The 19,608-nt window shown below is 49.7% G+C and overlaps 1 protein-coding gene across 13 annotated transcripts in view; it reads left to right on the top strand.

Moving 5' to 3' along the window:
* Positions 1–12,354, top strand: part of RIN2 (Ras and Rab interactor 2) — a 235,604-nt gene extending 223,250 nt beyond the window's left edge. For all 13 annotated transcript variants that reach the window (XM_070052128.1, XM_051845339.2, XM_051845346.2 and 10 more), the window contains 2 exons: positions 5,419–5,582; positions 10,489–12,354. In XM_070052128.1, the coding sequence (XP_069908229.1) occupies positions 5,419–5,582; positions 10,489–10,812 (488 nt within the window). In that variant the 3' untranslated portion in view covers positions 10,813–12,354. The remainder of the gene's footprint in view (positions 1–5,418; positions 5,583–10,488) is intronic.
* Positions 12,355–19,608: the final 7,254 nt, after the last annotated feature.

Genomic DNA, 19,608 nt, shown 5'->3' on the forward strand with positions numbered 1-19,608 from the left:
CTCAGGCCATAGCAGAGAGCGGGATCGGAATTGGATCAGCTGGGACTCAAACTGACGCCCATATGGGATGCCAGCATTGCAGGCAATGGCTTCACCCACTATACCACAGAGCTCGTCCTAAAGTTTAAGTTTATATATTTTTTTACATTTTTTGCTTTGCAGCTTAAATTTATTATCATTTAAAATAATGCATTGATTTTTTTCCAATTGCAAAAGGCATCCATGTTCATTGCAGACTATTTGGAAAAGTAAAAAAAAACACAAAGAAAAAAAAAAGGACCTTCTATAGTTATACTTCACCAAGATGAGTGAATGGCAAGAAAAAAAATACCATTAAACAGAATAAATTCCTTTTTTAAAAAGAAGCTGTTTCTTTGAATCTAAGAGGACGTTTTTACTTATTTGGTCCAAAATACGTCCATTACCAGGGAAATAACCTGCTGTTATATCCGTGAAATGGGTGAAGTCCTGGCTTTTGTTTTCATAGTATCTATTCATTGTTTGAAACACAGTGTGGTTAAGATCTGGGTAGTTTGCTTTTAACTTACTCTGGTAGTACATGCTGCTGCTGCTGCTGCTTTTTTTTTTTTTCCCCAAAGTAACCTTTTATTTAGGGAATACAAGCTTCATGCATACCCAGCCACACTCCCGCCCCAGGCCTCTTCTTGTGTCTACCTACAAAACACCTTCCAACACATGGGGCAGGTGTGTTACTCAGAAAATAATTGGAATGTACCAGAATGTTTGGCCCTGCAGTGCACAGCCTGGAAAGGTAGAACTCTTAGGTGGGCTTGTTTGAGAGACAGAGAGGAAGACAGATGGAGAGACAGACAGAAAGCGGCCATCCGCTGGTTCACTCCCCAGTTGCCTGCAATGGCCTGGGGCTGCATGGAGACCAGAGTAGGTCCGAGGCGCTCTATCCAGGTCTCCCACGTGGGTGGCAGGAACCCGATGACTGGAGCTATCACTGCTGCCTTCCGGCTTCTGCATTTGCAGGAAGCCACAGTCAGGAGCCGGAGCCAGGAATCGAACCCAAAGTACTCCAGTGTAGGAGGGGGGCATCTGGCCTTTCCACTCCAGTGTGTCCGTGTAATGGAAAACCAAACAGGGCTGGGCCTTGTGGACCCTGTTACTCCATTTCCTGTGCCCGTGTAAGAGCTCGGATGGAGTATGCTGGTCATTGTGGTTTCTTTAGTGAGTTTCCATCTGGGCTGCAGTAAAAAGAGTGCACCTGCTGGTGGAATTCCCTGGGGGCATGCATTGCTTGAGTTTTCCCTGGGAGGAACGTAAGGAGTTACTCCCAGAACGTGTGCCCTGGTCTCTCCAGCCCTTGGATGAGTGATGAACTTCATTCATCTTGGACAGATGGGCAGGTGGCTGTCTTTATACCGCCACGATTCCCACAGGAGACAAAGTCAAGGCTACACTAGCCAACATTTGAGGGTGTTTCCAAAAGTCTGTGGGGAAATGGAATTAAAAGGCTAATGGTGCAAAAATATTTGAAACCCACTCCCTGCGTTTTTGTCGTATGCATTTTTCCATGAATTTTTTGAAGACCCCTGGGATGGACCACCTGGGGCTTGTGTCTGAACTTGAGCCTGCTGCCTCTCACCCATGCCTGGGACTCCTTGGCTTGTGTCCTTGGGAGGTGGGCGGCCCTGATGCGGTTGGCCGTGGTTCCTGCTGAGGTATGCACCGCATCCCACAGCCACTCTGCAGGTCGGGAGGGACAGCAGTCGCGCATCCCAGACCAGGCCCTTCCGCGGCCTGCCCAGAGCCCTGTCTGGTTCAGGGGCTGCGGCCACACCCCGTTCCTGCTGTCTTAAGCCGGTGTTATTACAGAGAGAGTCACGGGATCTTTCTTTGTGGTAGCGTGGTGCGCTCTCCTGAAACTTAAAACCGTCTTCTGATTGCATCCACGTGTTTCAGAGTTCGGGCAGTTTGATGCGTTCAGCTTTCTCTTTAGAGGCCTGAACAGAGCTGTGGGGTCTTAAAATCCGAAGTCCCAAGAAACTCAGCCCCTCCCCCCAAACATCCACACAAAGAGTGTCACACTCCTGGTCCTAGCCCAGCACTGCCACCCCTACACGAACTTTCCCTGAGTCCTGAGGCCCCAGTAATGTCTCCTGAAATCCCGAGCGGCGATCCTGTATTCTGTTCTACAGAGCTGCACGCTCACTGGCTAGTTTGTGGGTGACCGTTCTGTAAAGACAGCTCAGGACTCGGGGTCAGGCTGCCATAGGGAGCTTACCCGCTGGCTCATGGGGACAGCAATGGGTGAGGCCCCTGTGGGCTGGATAATGCTGCAGTCACAGATGACCTCCAACTGTCCCTCAGCGACCCGACAGCAGCAAAACTGTCATGTTCAAGTTCACGTCCAGTGCGAGTTCGCTGAAGTGCAGGGAGCAAAGGCGGGCTTACAAATGGCCACAGAGAGGGTTCTAGAAGGTCTCACATGAGCAGTTACATTCTTCCACCAGGAGAGTGACTCTTCTTACACAAAACCTGCTGGTCCCCGTATCGCCTTCAGCAGAGCAGGGACTACGATTCTGTTTATTACAAACACATCTCCTGTCCTGTACCTTGCTTGGGCCCACAGTAGAGACCCAGTGGGTAGTGAATCCCAGCAGAAATGGGTATTTTTTGAATCGCTCTTGACAAAGAACGATTTCTTTTTTAAAATTATTATTTATTTGAGAGATAGAGTTAAAGAGAGGGCGAGACAGAGAAAAAAGTCTTCCATCTGCTGGTTCACTCTCCAGATGGCCACAACAGCCAGAGCTGAGCTGATTGGAAGCCAGGATCCAGGGGCTTCTTCCCGACCTTCCGTGTACGTGCAGGGGGCCCAAGCACATGGGCCATCTTCCGCCGCTTTCTCAGGCCATAAGCAGAGAGCTGGATCAGAAGAGAATCAGCTGGGATATGAACCGGTGTCCATATGGGATGCCAGCACCACAGGCAGAGGCTTAACCTGCTACACTACAGCACTGGCCTCTGGTGATCAATTTCTAATGAGCTATGTCTGATTAGGGAGTTTTTAATAAGCATTTGAGGTGCCCCCTAGTGGCTGTCTAGCCCTGCATGCCCACCCCCTACCCCACCGTGTCTAATTACATACCTATGGATACTTTAAAAATTTCATGGGAAAATGGAATTCATTTTGTTTTGATACCAAAAAAAAAAAAAAAAAAAAAAAAAAAAAAAAAAAACACCTTGCAATCGTATGTATCAGAAAGTCTGGGGACCAGCGCTGTGGCATAGTGATTAAAGCTGCTGCCTGCAGTGCCAGCATCCCATTTGGACACCGATTCAAGTGCTGGCTGCTGTACTTCCAATCCAGCTGTCTGCTATGGCTGGGGAAGCAGTGGAGGGTCACCAAAGTCCTTGGGTGTCTGAAACCACATGTGAGACCAGGAAGAAACTCCTGGCTCTTGGCTTCAGATTGGCACAGCTCCAGCCATTGCCAGCCATCTGGAGAGTGAACCAGCGGAAGGAAGACCCCTGCTTCCCTCCCTCCCTCCCTCTCTGCCCCTGCCTCTGCCTCTGCCTCTCTGTAACTTTGTCTTTCAAATAAATAAATAAATCTTTAAAAAAAAAAAAAGTCTTCAGGGGCTGGCACCGTGGCTCACTTGGTTAATCCTCTGCCTGCATCCCATATGGGTGCCAGGTTCTAGTCCCAGTTGCTCCTCTTCCAGTCCAACTCTCTGCTGTGGCCCGGGAGGGCAGTGGAGGATGGCCCAAGTGCTTGGGCCCCTGCACCTACATGGGAATTAGGAGGAAGCACCTGGCTCCTGGCTTCAGATCAGCACAGCACCAGCTGTAGTGGCCATTTGGGGAGTAAACCAATGGAAAGAAGACCTTTCTCTCTTTCTGTGCCTCTCACTGTCTATAACTCTACCTGTCAAAGAAAAAAAAAAAGGTTTCAAAAAGTTCATGGAAAAATGCATATTACGAAAAACTTCTGCATGGATTTAATAAATTTTTGCACCAAAGGAACTTTTAATTCCCTTTTCCATGAGTTTTTGGGAAGCAATCTTCATCCCCTTTGTAGCAAACACATGACGCATCTCCCAGTGTCATAAGTCTGCTGGCACCCCCCCCACCCCCCCAATCACAAACCATCAATCCTGAAGGCACCCTCCCCCTCCAAGGAACATCCTTGCTTTCCCTTGTACATTCTAACATCCCCAGTGTGGTGTTTGTCCCAGAGTAAGGGCAAGAAAGGGAATCACAAGAAATTACTCAAGGGGTAACCCATGTTTTCATGATCACACTTGCATATGCTAAAGTTGTTTCAAAGTCAGGAGTTTTACTTAAATGTAGAAAATGTAGATTCCTAAAAAGCAAAGCCCAAGGCTCAAGTGTTGCCAAGGAGATCCATGGATGAGTCTGGCCTTGGAGCAGCTGCCCCTGCTCCTGATCCTCCCTCCATGTCGGACCTCAATACCCTGAGCTTTTCTTGCCAAACTGTGCTCACAATCATCCTTCAGTCATGTGCAGACTCTGTCCACTGCTTCCTCCAACGCAGGCCCCATCAGTGGAAACAGGAGCATCAGCCCGGCCCACAGGTGCTCCCCTGGCCCAGGCACAGCCTGGCTCATCACTCAGTCTCCGTGGGCTGGATATGTGAGTGGATGGATGAAGCAGTCTGTGATGGGCTCTTGGGTGTGTGCTTCTGTGGTCCCACTGGGAAAAGCTTGTAGAAGGAGCAGAGAAAATAACAGTCCTACTATGTACCCATGGCTTTTGCATCTGCAGATTCAACCCAGTGCAGATAGAAAAGATTCCAAAACCAGTAATTGCATCTGTACTGAACCCTTGCAGACTCTCTTTGCTTATCATTGATCCCTGAACAATCGCAGTATAAGTATGCACACAGCATTGCTGTATGAGGCATTAGAAGTCATCTGGAAATGGTTTTAAAATATAGCGAAGCATGTGTGCAAATATTGCACAGTTCTTTTAAAAAAAGATTTTTTTTTTATTTCAAAGTCAGAGTTACACAGAGAGAGAAGGAGAGGCAGAGAGAGAGAGGTCTTCCATCCGGTGGTTCATGCCCGAGATGGCCACCAACGGTCAGAGCTGTGTCGATCTGGAGCCAAGAGCCAGGAGCTTCTTCTGGGTCTCCCATGCGGGTGCAGGAGCCCAAGGACTTGGGCCATCTTCTACTGCTTTGCCAGGCCATAGCAGAGAACTGGATTGGAAGTAGAGCAGCCAGGACTCGAACCAGCGCCCATATGGGATGCTGGCACTGCAGGCGGCAGCTTTACCCACTACACCACAGCGCTGGCTCCATTACTGCACAGTTCTGTGGAAGGGACTTGGGCGTCCATGGATGTGATCCCCTGTGGGCACCGGGGATCACCCCTGGCGGGTTCCAGGGAGCACCTGGAGAACTCTCTCTTCTGCTTTTTCCAGGAGGCTATTACTTGACGAGTGCCTACGGAGCTCTCTCTCTGATCAAGAATTTCCAAGAGGAGCAGGCAGCACGGCTGCTCAGCTCAGAGACCAGGGACACGCTGCGGCAGTGGCACAAACGGAGAACCACCAACCGGACCATCCCATCTGTGGACGACTTCCAGGTACGCCCCATGCCACTGCTCCCCTGTTCCCAAGTGCATCTCGGCTTGGGGCCCGATGCCGGCCTCAGTCGAATCATCCGGTAGAAAAAAGAGATATTTTAAAGCACACTCTGATCTGGTGGTTTCACTTCCCTGTTTCCTTTAAATTCATGTGCAGAGGTACGCTCTGACTTGCCATGGGTCCCATCCCCACAATACTTTTTTTTTTTTTTTTTTTTTGAGAGAGAGGGAGAGAGAAAGAGAGAGAGAAAAAACAGAGATCTCCCATCTGCTGGTTTACCCTCCAAATCCCCACATCAGCTGGGACAGGCTGAAGCCAGGAGCAAGGAACTCAGTCTGAGTCTCCCATGTGAATGGCAGGGACCCAAGTACTTGGGCCATCCATCACCTGCTGCCTCCTCAGGTGACACCAGCAGGAAACTGGAATTGGGAGTGGAACCAGGACTTGAACCCAGGCACTACAACATGGAATCGGAAATTGAAAATGTTGTAGTCAAAAATACCTGGACTCCACCTGACTCGTGGAGTGGCCCAGCTCAGCAGCAAAGTACACTGCAGAGCAGGCTGACCGCTCTCTGCACTCGCTGGTATCGTCATTGCCTGGCATCACTGTAGAAACCGCCGGTCGCTTGCCTGCATAAAGGTCAAAGGTCACAATGTGGAACATGGTTTCTACTGAACGGGTATCACTCTCAGACCATCATAAAGTCAAAAACTGTACTTCAAGCCATTATACATAGGGGACCATCTCTCTCCTCTCTCTCTCTCTGTGTATGTGTGTGTGTCTGTACACATAAATATGGTATGTGTCTGTGTGTGTGAGTTTCCAGGTTTCACTGCTCTTAAGACAGCAAAGTCACATTCAGGCAGGATTTCTCCCAGAACGCTCGGCCTGGGTGTACGGGGTCCTTGAGCAGACAGGAAGTGGAAGAGGAGGAGGAGGCCCCGGGCCCAGGTGTCTCATCAGGAAACACCAGTGCTGCCAGAGCCACTGCAGCGGCCTGGTCTCCCTGTGGGAGGAGGGAGAGCCACAGTGATGTCTTCCCTGCATTCCCCAAACGGAAGGCTCCAGAACCTCCAGGCACTCAGGGCCATGACATCTGAGTGAGCCCCGCCCCCCTCCCAGAATGGAGCTGTCACAACCATGAGCTGCCACCAGGAGCGTGGGGGTCCTAGTTACATCCCCGAGAGGCAGGTTAGGCCTACGGACACCTTTCCCCAGCACAGCAGCTCCTGCTTTGCTCAGAGTGCATGAGCTCATGCCTCAGTCTGCCTGTGCCTTTGCTTACTACGTTGAAGCATTCAAACCGAGCTGTGAAAGCTTATCTGTGCCACGTGGTGAGTCTCCAAATGGGGAACTGGACAAGCCAGACAGACGGATTTGTCTCTGTGCCCACATGCACCTTCCTGGCCTTTTTTTTTTTTTTTTTGCCTTTTGCCTTTTGCCTTTTTAATGCTCTGAAAGTAATCACAAGGTCCATTTGGTTCAAAGTCAGCCCATGATTAAAAGGCAAGATCAGCACGTTCCTCTCAAAGGCTGCAGTAGGCTCCGAAATCCCTTTCCAGACACAGAAACCTACTGGGTAAGAAGGTGTGCTGTGTCTCCTCGCACCCTGCTGGGCCCTTTAAGAACCTACGTGTGCGTGGTGATGGAACACAGGCAGTCCTTGGGGTCCTCCCCACTGGCTTGGCCATCCAAGGTGAGGTTCCGGGTAACACCTTCTGAGGAGGACAGTAGAGGAAAACAGGAAACCGCTTCTCCCCTCTCTGCACTGCCTGTCGCCTCTTTCCGTCCGCTGCTGGCAACCTAGAGACCCCTGCCTTCTGCACTAACCACTAACCTCGCTTACCTTGAAGTTGCACAGCTCAGAATATAACCCAAGAGGGAAATTTCCAGCACTCAGCTCAGGGCTGTAAAGGCAAAAACCGAGACACAGAGCTCCGGCTGGAACCCTGCATCCGAAGTCACAGACAGGGGTCCCCTCCCATTGGAAGAGGTGGCACAGGGTTAGTGGTCATGGCCCTGCCCCTTACTGGCTGCATGGACCTGGGTAATAGCCTCCCTGTACCTCTGTTCTTTTGTTGGTCAGATAGGGATAATGGAGATGTCTTTCTCAGAGTCAGTATTGGGTTGAGTGTCATGGGGAGAAGAGTGGGGCAGCGGGAGGTGTGTGATGTCACATGTACACACTCAAAAGGTGTTGAGTGTCAGTCTGTGTACCCTCTGCTAGCTCCCCCAGCAGTCAGCAGACCAGCAAAAATCCTCGCCAGAGCAGACACAAACATAACGTATGTGTTCAGGGCACGCCATTCTTCCCAGGAACTTCCTCTTCTGTGGTCCCAGGAAATCCTCTGGGAGCCCCACATAGGAGCCTGGACAGGGAGCATCATCCCCCGGCCCCACTGCTGAGCAGGGTTGCCAGACGTCATGGTTGGAGAATAGCTTGGGTGTTCCCCCAAAACCTGTGTATTAGGGACCTGGTCCCTCAATTTTATGTTAGCGATCAGTGGATGAAGGATGGAAATTTGATCTAATTATGGCTTTTTGGAGAGGTGGTCACTGGTTTGTGAGCCAGGTATTTCTTTTTCTTTTCCCAAAAAAGCCATTTATTTAATGAGTACAAATTTCATCAGTATAACTTTAGGAATATAGTGATTCTTCCCATCATACTTGCCCTCCCACCCCATTTCCTCCTCCCTCTCCCATTCCCAGTCCCATTCTCCATTAAGAAAGAAAGAAAAAAAAACCCTGTTCTTCAACAGTCAAGACAAGAGCTGTTCAAGCCATTGCTTCTCAAAGTGTCAATTTCACTTCCACAGATTTTCTTTTAGGTGCTCTATTAGTTATCACAGATCAGGCAGAACATATGGCATTTGTCCCTTTGGGACTGGCTTAATTCACGAAGTATGATGTTTTCTGGATTCATCCATTTTGTTGCAAATGACTGGATTTCATTTTTTTTTTTTACTGCTGTGTAGTATTCTACAGAGTACCTGTCCAATAATTTCTTTATCCAGTCTTCAGTTGACAGGCATTTAGGTGGATTTCATGTCTTAACTATTGTGAATTGAGCTGTGATAAACATGGGGGTGCAGATAACCAGCCAGATATTTATTAAAAGAGGACTGAATACAGAGGCAAAGCTCCCCATGTCTCTCCTTCCTGGCTCGCCATGGGGTCCTCCACACATTCCGCCTCCCCCGCTAGGCACCAGGCTCTTAGGGCTGCCTGGTCTGGGATGGTAAGCTCCCCCTCCCAAACCTTTCTTCCTAAGTAGATCCTTACAGCTAAATATTATGTCGTAACAAAAAACTCACTAACACAGCAGATTTGGAACAAGTAAACAAGTGTTTGTTTTCTAGATCAGCTCAGTCATTCATTCTGTATTTTTAATCCAGTCACTCCCTTCTTAAGGGAATGGAACTGAATAAGTTATCCACCACAGCTAGGAGAGTTTCAGACTCTTGACACCTCGCCTAGGTGTGGTGTTGTGCAAGGCCGCAGGTTAATCATATTTCGTGACAGTGCATACCTGGTGCTGTTCCAGGGGCCCAGCCTGCAGATGTCTCCTGCAACTCCTGGGCATCCCCACCTCGCACTTCGTGGCTTCGTCTCCAGAATCCTTTGGCAGAATCCATAATCTCCTCCTTCCTTGTTATGTCCAGAGGTGCCTGGAGCTTTTGTATTGGGTTGAACCATGTGCAATCACCATTTGGGGAGATCAGAAATGGCCAAATATTGACAGTTTGTGGTTCAGTCTATGATTATTGCCCAAAGTGTCAGAAGTGCACTTTTGTGTAGACATTTTTTTAAAAGATTTTATTTACTTATTTGAAAGAGCGACAGAGAGAGGGGGAGAAAGAGAGAGCCCAACCCCCTCTGGTTCACTCCCCAAATGGCCACAATGGCCAAGTTTGAGCCAGGCCAAAGCCGAAAGTCAAGGACTCTATCCGGGTCTCCCACATGGGTGGCAGGGGCCCAAACACTTGGACCATCTTCTGCTGCCTTCCCAGGTGCATTAGCAGGGAGCTGGGATTGGAAACAAAGCAGAGCTCCAGTATGGGATGTCAGCAACACTAAGGAGGCTTACTTAACTCATTGCACCACAACACCAGCCCCTGGGTCTACATATTGTAAATCTCTTCATCTTGATTCTTGGTTCAAACACTTCTGCTATTTGGTTTTACTTTTTATGCTGGGAATAAATGCAGCCCTGGATACGGTTCTCACTCTTGAGCAGGGCTTGCTTTTTTTTTTTTTTTTTTTTTAAGATTTATTTATTTGAAAGGCAGAGTTACAAAGAGGCAGAGGGAAAGGGAGACAGAAAGAAAGGTCTTACATCCACTGGTTCACTCCCCAGATGGCCGCAATGGCCAGAGCTGCGCTGATCTGAAGCCAGGAGCCAGGAGCTTCTTCCAGGTCTCCCACTTGGGTGCAGGGACCCAAGCACTTGGGCCATCTTCTACTGCTTTCCCAGGCCATAGCAGAGAGCTGGATCAGAAGTGAAGCAGCAGAGACTCGAACCGGCGCCCATATGGGATGCCGGCACTGCAGGCAGCAGCTTTACCCACTACAGCACAGTGTCAGCCCTGAGCAGGGCTTTCTTAAGTGGGCCTGCTGAGGGATGCTGACAGTTGAGACCCAGGGCTGGACGGACTTGCTGCTTCCTGTGTTGGCTGTGCGCTGAAACGTGGCTGTTTCATCCACAGAGTGGTCTTCAGTGCCCAAAATCAGATCAACCTCTCTCCTTGCAGCTGGAGGCCTCGTAGCCTTACATCACTGAAGGCCAGGGTCTTGAAGTAGCCCCCAAGGTAGACCTTGCTCTTGCCACACATCCCGATGGCTCGCTGCCCTGCCAGAATTTCTCTTCTGACCTTGCCTCTGGCATTCCTCTCTTATCTGCAGAATTACCTCCGGGTCGCGTTCCAGGAGGTCAACAGTGGCTGCACGGGCAAGACCCTCCTCGTGAGACCGTACATCACCACCGAGGATGTGTGTCAGCTCTGTGCGGAGAAGTTCAAGGTGGTGGACCCCGAGGAGTACAGCCTGTTCCTCTTCGTGGATGAGACATGGCAGCAGCTGGCAGAGGACACTTACCCTCAGAAAATCAAGGCCGAGCTGCACAGCCGGCCGCAGCCCCACATCTTCCACTTTGTCTACAAGCGCATCAAGAGCGACCCTTACGGTGTGAAGTTCCACAATGGGGAGGAAGACCTCACCTCCTCCTAGGAGGCACATGAGACAGCCCATTGGTGCATCAAAGGGGGTGGGTGGGTGGGGCTGGGAGCATGGCCTTCTGGCTTCCCCATGCTTGAACTTGAAAAGCAGTCACCTCCTTGGGGACCCCTCGGCCCAGTGATTAAACCATCCGCAGCTGACACTGCCCATGCAGCGTGGCTGAGGGGTATGAAACAGTAGGATTCTCCTTCCACGGTGAGAATCACCTTTAGTGGAACAGGTGTCCCGAGATGGTCTGATACCTAACCCCAGCCAGGTTCTAGGCTGGCTTCCGTGTTTGTCTATGTGCTGAATAAAATTTAAGGCCCACGCTCTCCCCTTGACCTCAACAGCAGGTGCTTGACAAGACTGCACCATGCAGTGTATCAGGCACTTTTCTCAGTTCTGTGGATGGCTGCATCCTTTCCTTTTTTTTTTTTTTTATAAAGAGTCCTTGTGTTTTTATATATTTCATAGAAATTTTTATAGCAGTTGCAGGTAAACTGTCAGGATTGGTTTTTAAAATATTTTTGTAACTTTAAAATATTCTATAATTATGCATGTGATTTTAACATTTAATATCACAAAAAAAAATCTCTTGCTGGATTTGAGAGAAATGCATTTTAAAAGTCTCTCTTCTGTAACTGGAGGCCTGGGCAGCTTTGTGGCGAGACACCGTAGGATTTCTTCAAGCGACGACATATTCCTGACACTGGCCACAGCATGCCTTGGGACATCTGATATACTGTTACCTTGTTCGTGTTGCGTGGTGTTGTGCTGTTTTGTTTGCTAGGCACGTGATGCTGAGAATCAAGAGAGAAATGAATGTCGAGAGAGGTGGAGAGGGAACTATGGACTCTCACAGAGGAGTGAGGGGTACAGTCTGCTGGTTCAGGCTCTTTGAAAGACTTAGGAAAAGGAAAAGGTTGGATTCCTCCCCCCTACCTGTGCTTACAATAATGTAAATATGCAATGCCGCTTGGCACAACCGATTCCACATGTTATCTGCTTTTGGAAACTTTTGAAAACTACACACACACACACACACACACACACACACACAAACAAACATACAAAATCAGGGATAACACTCCCCCCTCCCTCCATTTCCATAGAAAATTGAAACTGACAGCATCAAATTACTTAGGGGCAGAAACCAAGTGTAATGTATAATATGGCTTTTGTTGAGTTCACCAAGATACCGTTGGCAAAGGGTTTGAAAATGCACCCAAACTGCACCCTGTAGGAATGCACAGAGAAATTAGATTGATGTCTGCTCAAACCGGTTCACAGGTGCACGCCTGAAGGGTCTTGTATCAGTGCAGCACAGGTAGTCACAGACACGTCCTTGTACCGCGTGAAGACGCGGACTCGTCCGCTCGGTTGGCGTTGTACCTGCACCTTTTGTTAGCCTTGGCTTTTCTTGTGCTAGAACCCTCAGCACGTACCGTGTTGTACTTCCTTTTGTAAATGATTTTTTAAAATGGGATTTTGCACATAATACATTGTAATACTGTACGATAATCCTGTGTGAAAATAATTTTTGAAATATTCTCTGGTTGTCTGGTGTTTTTGTTTTGTTTTGAGTTGAGTTGAATGGAATACAATCAGGCACCACACTGTGTCGTACAAATCTGAAACCCATGGCTTGAAGTTGGGTAAACAGAAAAGCTCACACAGATGCAGGGCACAGTTAAGAAAGCTCGGGGAGATCACATTGAATGTGAAGGCAGAAGCCGGCCAGGGCCCTGCAAGATGGCCCCGCCCTGTCCTTAAGCAACCTCAGCAATGTCCTTGCCGAGAGTTCAGGGTGGTTGCAAAATCAGCAGAGCAGCCAGGCTTGGTCTTGCCTGCTCTATTCCCCGTATTTGGAACCACGCCCAGCATTAAAAAGTGCTTGATCCTTGTGAAGGGAAAAACACACATTTCGAAGGGTTTCTAACTTGGAAGCAGGGCCGATGCGCAGAGATTAGAGGGAGGGCTGCGTGGGCTCCACCCAGCTCAACCCACCCACTCGTCCTCTCCACGCCCGCGATGGAGAGCATCGCACGCCTTCCTGGTGCTCAGAATCCAGGCTGCTGTGGGCTGCGAGCCGTGTCAACCGACAGCTGCCTGCGAGACTCCCGGGAGACGGAGCACAGAGAAGTCGGTGCGAGCAGGAGGAGACATCACAAGACAGGCGCTGGGCTTGCCATGGGGCAGTCCTCCCTGCCTGCCGGCGTTACAACATGACACGGGTCTGCATTTTTCTCCCGACGCTGGCATTTCTCACTTCCCAAATTGCCAGGAAGCAGACTCCAGCGGAATCACAGGGGAGTAAAAATACCCAGCTGGGTGGGGGAGCCGAAAAGGCATTTCCACCTCGAAAAATATGCCTGAAAAGTCGCATGCTGGCCAGAGGAAGGGGATCTGTGCTTTTGATGTTTTGTGCATTGCCAACTGTCCCCCAACCCCGGACACAGAAATAGAGGCCATTCCCGTCAGGATGTCATGTGGAAGTTAACACTTTAGATCTCCAGGGCTTAAAGGCCAGGAGCCCCATTCACAGGTGTGGCTGCTGCCCCTCCCTCCTAGCTCCCACCCTCTATGGCAGGAAAATTGAACTGAGTGAGCACCCTGATTTCCAACCCGTCGCCTGGTTTCGCTCCAGAAGCCTGCAAGGAATGGCCCAGGACAGATTCTGGAGAGCACAGTAGTGAAAGGTACTTTTTCAAAAGATTTATTTCTATTTATTTCAAAGAGTTACTGAAAAAGGGAGAGAGAGAAAGAGAGATATCGTCCATCTCCTGGTTCACTCACCAAATGGCCACAATGACTAGGGCTAGGGCAGGTTGAAGCCAGGAGCTTCATCTGGATCTCCCGTGAGGGTGCAGGGGCCCAAGCACTTGAGCCATTTTCCGCTGCTTTTCCAGCACATTTGCAGGGAGCTGGATTGGAAGTGTAGCAACCAGGACCAGAACTGATGCCCATATGGGATGCTGGCATGATAGCTTTAGCCACTATGCCACAGTGCTAGCCACTTGAGGGTATTTCAACAAGTTCATGGGAAATGGAATAAAAATCTAAGTTTATTTTGGTGTAAAAAATTGTTGCAATCTATGCAGAATTTTTTTCTTGATACACATTTTCCATGAAGTTTTTGAAGTCTGTCCTGGGGGCTGGTGCCATGAGGCCAGCATCCCGTATGGGAATCTGTTGGAGGCCCAGCTGCTCCACATCTGATCCAGCTTCCTGTTAATACACCTGAGAAAGCAGCAAAAGATGGCCCGAGTGCCTGGGCCCCTGCACCCACATGGAGACCTGGATGAATTTCCAGGGTCCTGGCTTTTCAGCCTGGTCTAGCCTTGGCTATTGTGGCCATCTGGGGAATGAACCAGCAGATGGAAGATCCCACCCCCACCCCTTTCTCTGTTTCTCTAACTCTGCCTTTCAAATAAATAATAGGGGCCTGCATTGTGGAACAGGTTAAGCCACCACCTGCAACATCAAAATTAGAAAAAATAGGAGCTAGCGCTGTGACATAGTAGTAGGCTAAGCCTCTGCCTGCAGCTCCAGCCTCCCCTTTGGGTGCTGATTCATGTCCCGGCTGCTGCTCTTCTGTTCCAACTCCCTGCTAATGGCTTCGGATAGCAGTGGAAGATGGCCCAAGATGGCACTTAGCACCTGGCTCCTGGCTTTGGATGGGCCCAGCTCCAGGTGTTGTGATCATTTGGGAAGTGAACCAATGGTTGGAAGACCTCTGTCTCTCTCTCTCTCCCCCTCTGTTAACACTGACATTCCTTGGAAATCAGGAATTGGGAAATGTTTTAAAACTATTCAGGAAAGATCTGGGTGAGCCTGAACTCTCAATAAAGGGGTGATCGGTGTCTTTCCCCAGAAATCCCCAAAGAAAATCTTCCATTGCATATTGCAGTTGGGGGTGTGAGGGCCCCTTCTTTCCCCACCCCCGCCCCCACCATGTTCCTTTATTTTCAACTACTTGGAAGAAAGAGTAAGAAAGAGAGAAAGAGATCTTCCATCTGCTGGTTCACTCCCCCAAATGGCTGTAACAGCCAGGCCTGAGCCTGGCGGAAGCCAGGGGCTAGAAACTCTGTCTGGGTTTCCCATCTGTGTGGCAGGGACCCAGCACTTGAGCCACCCTCTGCTGCCACCTAAGATGCCTTATAGGAAGCTGAAACACAAACAGAGCAGTCAGCACTTGACCCGTGAGGGATGCAGGCAGCTGCTTAACCCGCTAAACCACAATGCCAGCTTCTTGTCTTGATTGCAATCAACTCTTCTGTCCAAATTGGCCTGGATTTCGAGTCTCTCTAAGCAAATGTGGAATGTTATTTTGTTCACGTGAATCTAAGTAGTAGTGCCTTTGAACATTTAAAAAAACTACAATAGCAGGCCTTATTTGTCACTGCCACTAAATGGGGTGGAGGTGGCGGGGTTGGAGCCCGAGGCCCAGGGGTGGGTGGCCCAGGAGGAGATGTGGGATGGCCAAGGGCCACCCTCCGGATTGGCAGGTCTCACTTGGGGTTGCATCTTGAAAGCCCCCAGGGCCAGGGCTGTCCAGGAGCTCAGGAAGCCTGTGAGTGACAGGCAGGCAGCCACGTTCATTTACACTTCCAAACCACTTCTGTGAAAGCCTGGCTGAGAGCCCCGTGGCAGATCAAAGCACAGGTCTCCGGATTGAAATGCACCCAGCAGGGGGCGCTCTCATGTGCAGTCACTAACTTCTAGCCACCTGCGCGCACACTCAGCCTTACTGGGCTGGCGGAGGAGCATACACTGTCCAGTAAAAACGTGAAACCAGACACACAGGTCATTTTAAATTTTCTAGTAGGCAGCTTAAAAGAAAAAAAGGGTTTGTAGAGGGGCTGCCTGCGACAAAACCATCCCATATGGAAGCATGGGTTTTTCCATCCACTGGTTCACCCCCCAAGTGGTGGCAATGGCTGGGGCTGGGTCAGGCTGAAGCCAGGAGCTTGGAACTCCATCCAGGTCTCCTACATAAGTGCAGGGGCCCATACACGTGGGCCATCTTCTGCTGCTTTCCCAGTGACATTAGCAGGAGCCCGGTGGGAAGTGGAGCAGCTGGGATTTGAACCGGAAGTCAAATGGGATGCCGGCATTGCAGGCAGCAGCTTAACCTGCTGTGTCACAATGCCAGGTCCTCTCCTCCTCTCTGCAGCCTGTTGATGTGTAATCGTGTGTGGAACAGACTCCCTAGGATGACCAAGCGCTAAGACATCTCAGCCGATTGGAAGGAAGTCTGTCGGTGACCAGCTAGGACCCGGGGAAGTGTCTGATTCTGTCGGGCACATGAAAATATAGCACTCGGCAAGTTGCAAGACCTCCTTTAACAGAGCTGAGGGTTTGCTGCTGACGCTACAGTCTGTGGGCCAAGCTTCCCATCTGCTGGAGGCTTGCAGAAATCTCCAGCTCCTCTGAGACCTGTCGCGCCAGCGTCTGCATTTGAGCAAATCCGCAGATGATTCATGGGAGCTGTGGTTTGGGCAAGCAGCACCAGCCCGGGGCGTGTTCGGGGCACTGGTGTTTGTGCAGCTGATGCAAAGGAACCAGCGTCATGGCTGGCTGCTCTTCACCACCTGGAGGGAACAGCAAAGACTCCGAGGATTCCCGGCAGTAGGCACAGGGTCGTGTACAGAAGCTCCAATGGTACACGCAAAGGACTGAAAATGCAGATGTCAGGGAGACCTTGTGACTCGGGCGTGTCCCTCACAGTCTTGATCTGACAGCAAAAGGGGTCTGAAGGGCATGGGGAGAAGGTTCTGGAAATGAGAAGAGGGGTGGATGAACGCAAATGATGCCATGTTGATCGTCTTCTACCTGTGCTGCCTGCGTGAGGACAGGCAGCTGCTGAGTCAGGGTTGCCTGGGTCACTGCTTCTATGTGTGCGTGTGTCTGCATGTGTGTGTGTCTGCATGTGTGCATGTGTCTGCATGTGTGCGTGTGTCTGCATGTGTGTGTGTCTGCATGTGTGTGTGCGTGTGTCTGCATGTGTGCGTGTGTGGGGCCAGCCGCTTGCACATATATGTACACACATATGTGTACTTGTATGTACATGCTGGTTAATTCTACGGGTGTGTTGTCCATGTCATTAATTAGCCACAGTGCGCACAATACAAGAAGTTTATGAGCTTTTTAATTTTCTTAAAGGACAGCCAACTTCCTTGTGAAGTCATTCCACTTCCTGAGTCATTTTAATTATAGGGCTGTTTTACCCATCAATCTTGAAAAATAAAGATTAAAAAATTTTTTTTGAGAGGTAGAGAGAGAGAGAGAGTGAATACCCATCCATCGGTTTACTTTCCAAAAGCCCATAACAGCTGGGACAGGGCCAGGCTGGAAGCTGGAAGTTGGTCTCCCAGAAGAGGCAGGAACCCAGGTACCTGAGCCATCTCCACTGCCTCCCAGGGTGAGTTTAGTGGGCAGCCAAATGGGAATGGAGCCTGCTCACTCTGATGTGGGATCTAGGCATCTTATTATTTTTTTAAAATGTTTTTTCCTATCCCAGGACTAATATTTCCTTTGTTAGCAACAGCCATGGGTCTCCTAGCTTTGCTGATTTTAATTTCTTTTTTCTTTTTTTAAATTAATTTATTTATTTGAAAGGCAGAGGCTGAGAGGCAGAGGCAGAGAGAGAGAGAGGTCTTCCATCCAATGGTTCACTCCACAATTGGCCGCAACAGCCAGAGCTGCACTGATCCGAAGCCAGGAGCCAGGAGCTTCTTCCAGGTCTCCCACACGGGTGCAGGGGCCCAAGCACTTGGGCCATCCTCCACTGCTTTCCCAGGCCATAGCAGAGAGCTGGGTTGGAAGAGGAGCAGCCAGGACTCAAACCATGCCCATATGGGATGCCGGCACTGCAGGAAGCAGCTTTACCCGCTACACCACAGCACCAGTCCCAGTGTAGGCACCTTTACCAGCGGGCCCAACACCTACCCAGACAGACTTAGTAAAACGTGCTTGGTGGTGACCAAGGTGTGAAGTATTCAGTGTCTTCAGAACAGCCAGTGAAGGCCAGAGCGGTGCACCCTGCTGGCCTCCCTGGCTGGAGGAAGGCTCTGGGCTCCTGCCCCTGCCTGCAGTCCACCTGCTGTGTCTAATTCCTGAGCCTCCCAGGGTTCTGCAGCAGGAGTCCGTGGCCTTGGATCCCATTCATCTTTCTGCCTGCCTCACTTGACTTTCTGCCTTCTGTCTGTTACCTGAGAATCCTAGCCAAATCTGGCCATTTCTTGGGCTATTGTCTCCTCTTCTGTTCTTTTAAACTTCTCTTTATGTAGAGAACAGATGTGTGCAGCTTGCCCTATCTAATTCAAACCTCTGTGCAGTTTTAAAATTACATCTGTTTAATGCATGTTAGCAAAACTGGAAATAGATGCTTATTATATCTATGGTCAGGACCAATGCATCTATCCTGTCCAGTCAATATTTTATAAAAAATAGTTGTTTTTTTTTTTTTTAAATAAAAGCACAAGCATCCATGCTGGCTTATTTCATTCGTGTAGCCTGGGATTTATCAAAATGTGTATCAACGGTGTGCCCAGTCCCTCCACATAATCTGCAGGAGAAACTGCAGAGTAGTGGCAGGTGAACAGCAAGCTGTTTGCTTGGTTTGACTGTGGAGTTTTGCAGCGACGGCTCTGAATCTGGGTCAGCACTCTGCAGAGAGCACATGGTGTTTTCTTTCAATGAGCAGCAAAGTGCTCCGTGATTAAATGTGATCGGAGCTTGCAGGTTTTTTCCAGCTAAGCAGTCAAAGGCATTACCCCGCGTGAAATGGTAAATAAAAACCTCCATGAATCATCTTTTTAATGTAGGGAAGTTGTACAGCCAGGCCACCGTGTCTGTGTATTGAAAACAAAATCAAGTGCACTGAAATGGAAATCAATCACAGAATGTTCCAGAAGCCCAACTCCCCGGGAGTCCTAAGGGGTTTCATGCAATTGGTGATTTTTTAAATAAATTTGTTGAAATGATGATGGCTGCGTGGGAGAAAGCTGAACCGATTCTTTTTGTTTTAAAGTCAGGTTGATTCAGGTAGAACTGACAGGCAGTAAAATTCCCTCCTTGTAGTTTGCAGTCCAGGTGCTTGGACAGACACGGGACACATGGGGTCAGGAAGCCACCCCTGCTTAATGTATCTCCCCTCTACCTCCCTTCCCACCCCTGCATCGGTCTCCGTGTGCTCCCCTAACCCAGCCCCAGGCCATCACCCTTCTGTTTTCTCTCCCTGTAACTCTGCCTTTTCCAGACAGTCCTATGCCTGAAATATGGCGCCCAAGCTTCTGACGCTACTTACCCAGGACTGTATGGGTTTTTGTGTGAACGTAGCTTTCTCTTCTCTGGGATAAATGCCCAGGAGTGAGACTTGACTGGTAGTTCCATGTTCAGTTTGTACAGAAAGCCACCAGCGAGACTGCTGCTGTGGTGCATCAGGGAAATCTGCCACCGGAGATGCCAGCATGGGCACTGGTTTGAGTCCTGGCTGCTCCACTTCTGATCCAGCTCCCTGCTAATGTGCCTCAGAAAGCAGTGGAGGAAGGCCCAAGTGCTTGAGCCCCTGCACCCGGAAGACCCGGAAGAAACTCCTGGCTTCAGATGAACCCACCCAGCCCCAGCCATTGCAGCCTTTTGAAGGAGTGAACCAGTGGATGGAAGATCTCTCTCTCTGTCTCTCCCTCTCTCTGGAGCTCTACCTCTCAAATAAATAAATAATCTTTGGGCCGGCACTGTAGCATAGCCAGTAAAGCTGCTGCCTGCAGTGCCAGCATCCCTGATGGGTGCTGGTTTGAG

Source organism: Oryctolagus cuniculus, chromosome 11 (assembly GCF_964237555.1).
Source record: "Oryctolagus cuniculus chromosome 11, mOryCun1.1, whole genome shotgun sequence".
Classification (NCBI taxonomy): domain Eukaryota; kingdom Metazoa; phylum Chordata; class Mammalia; order Lagomorpha; family Leporidae; genus Oryctolagus; species Oryctolagus cuniculus.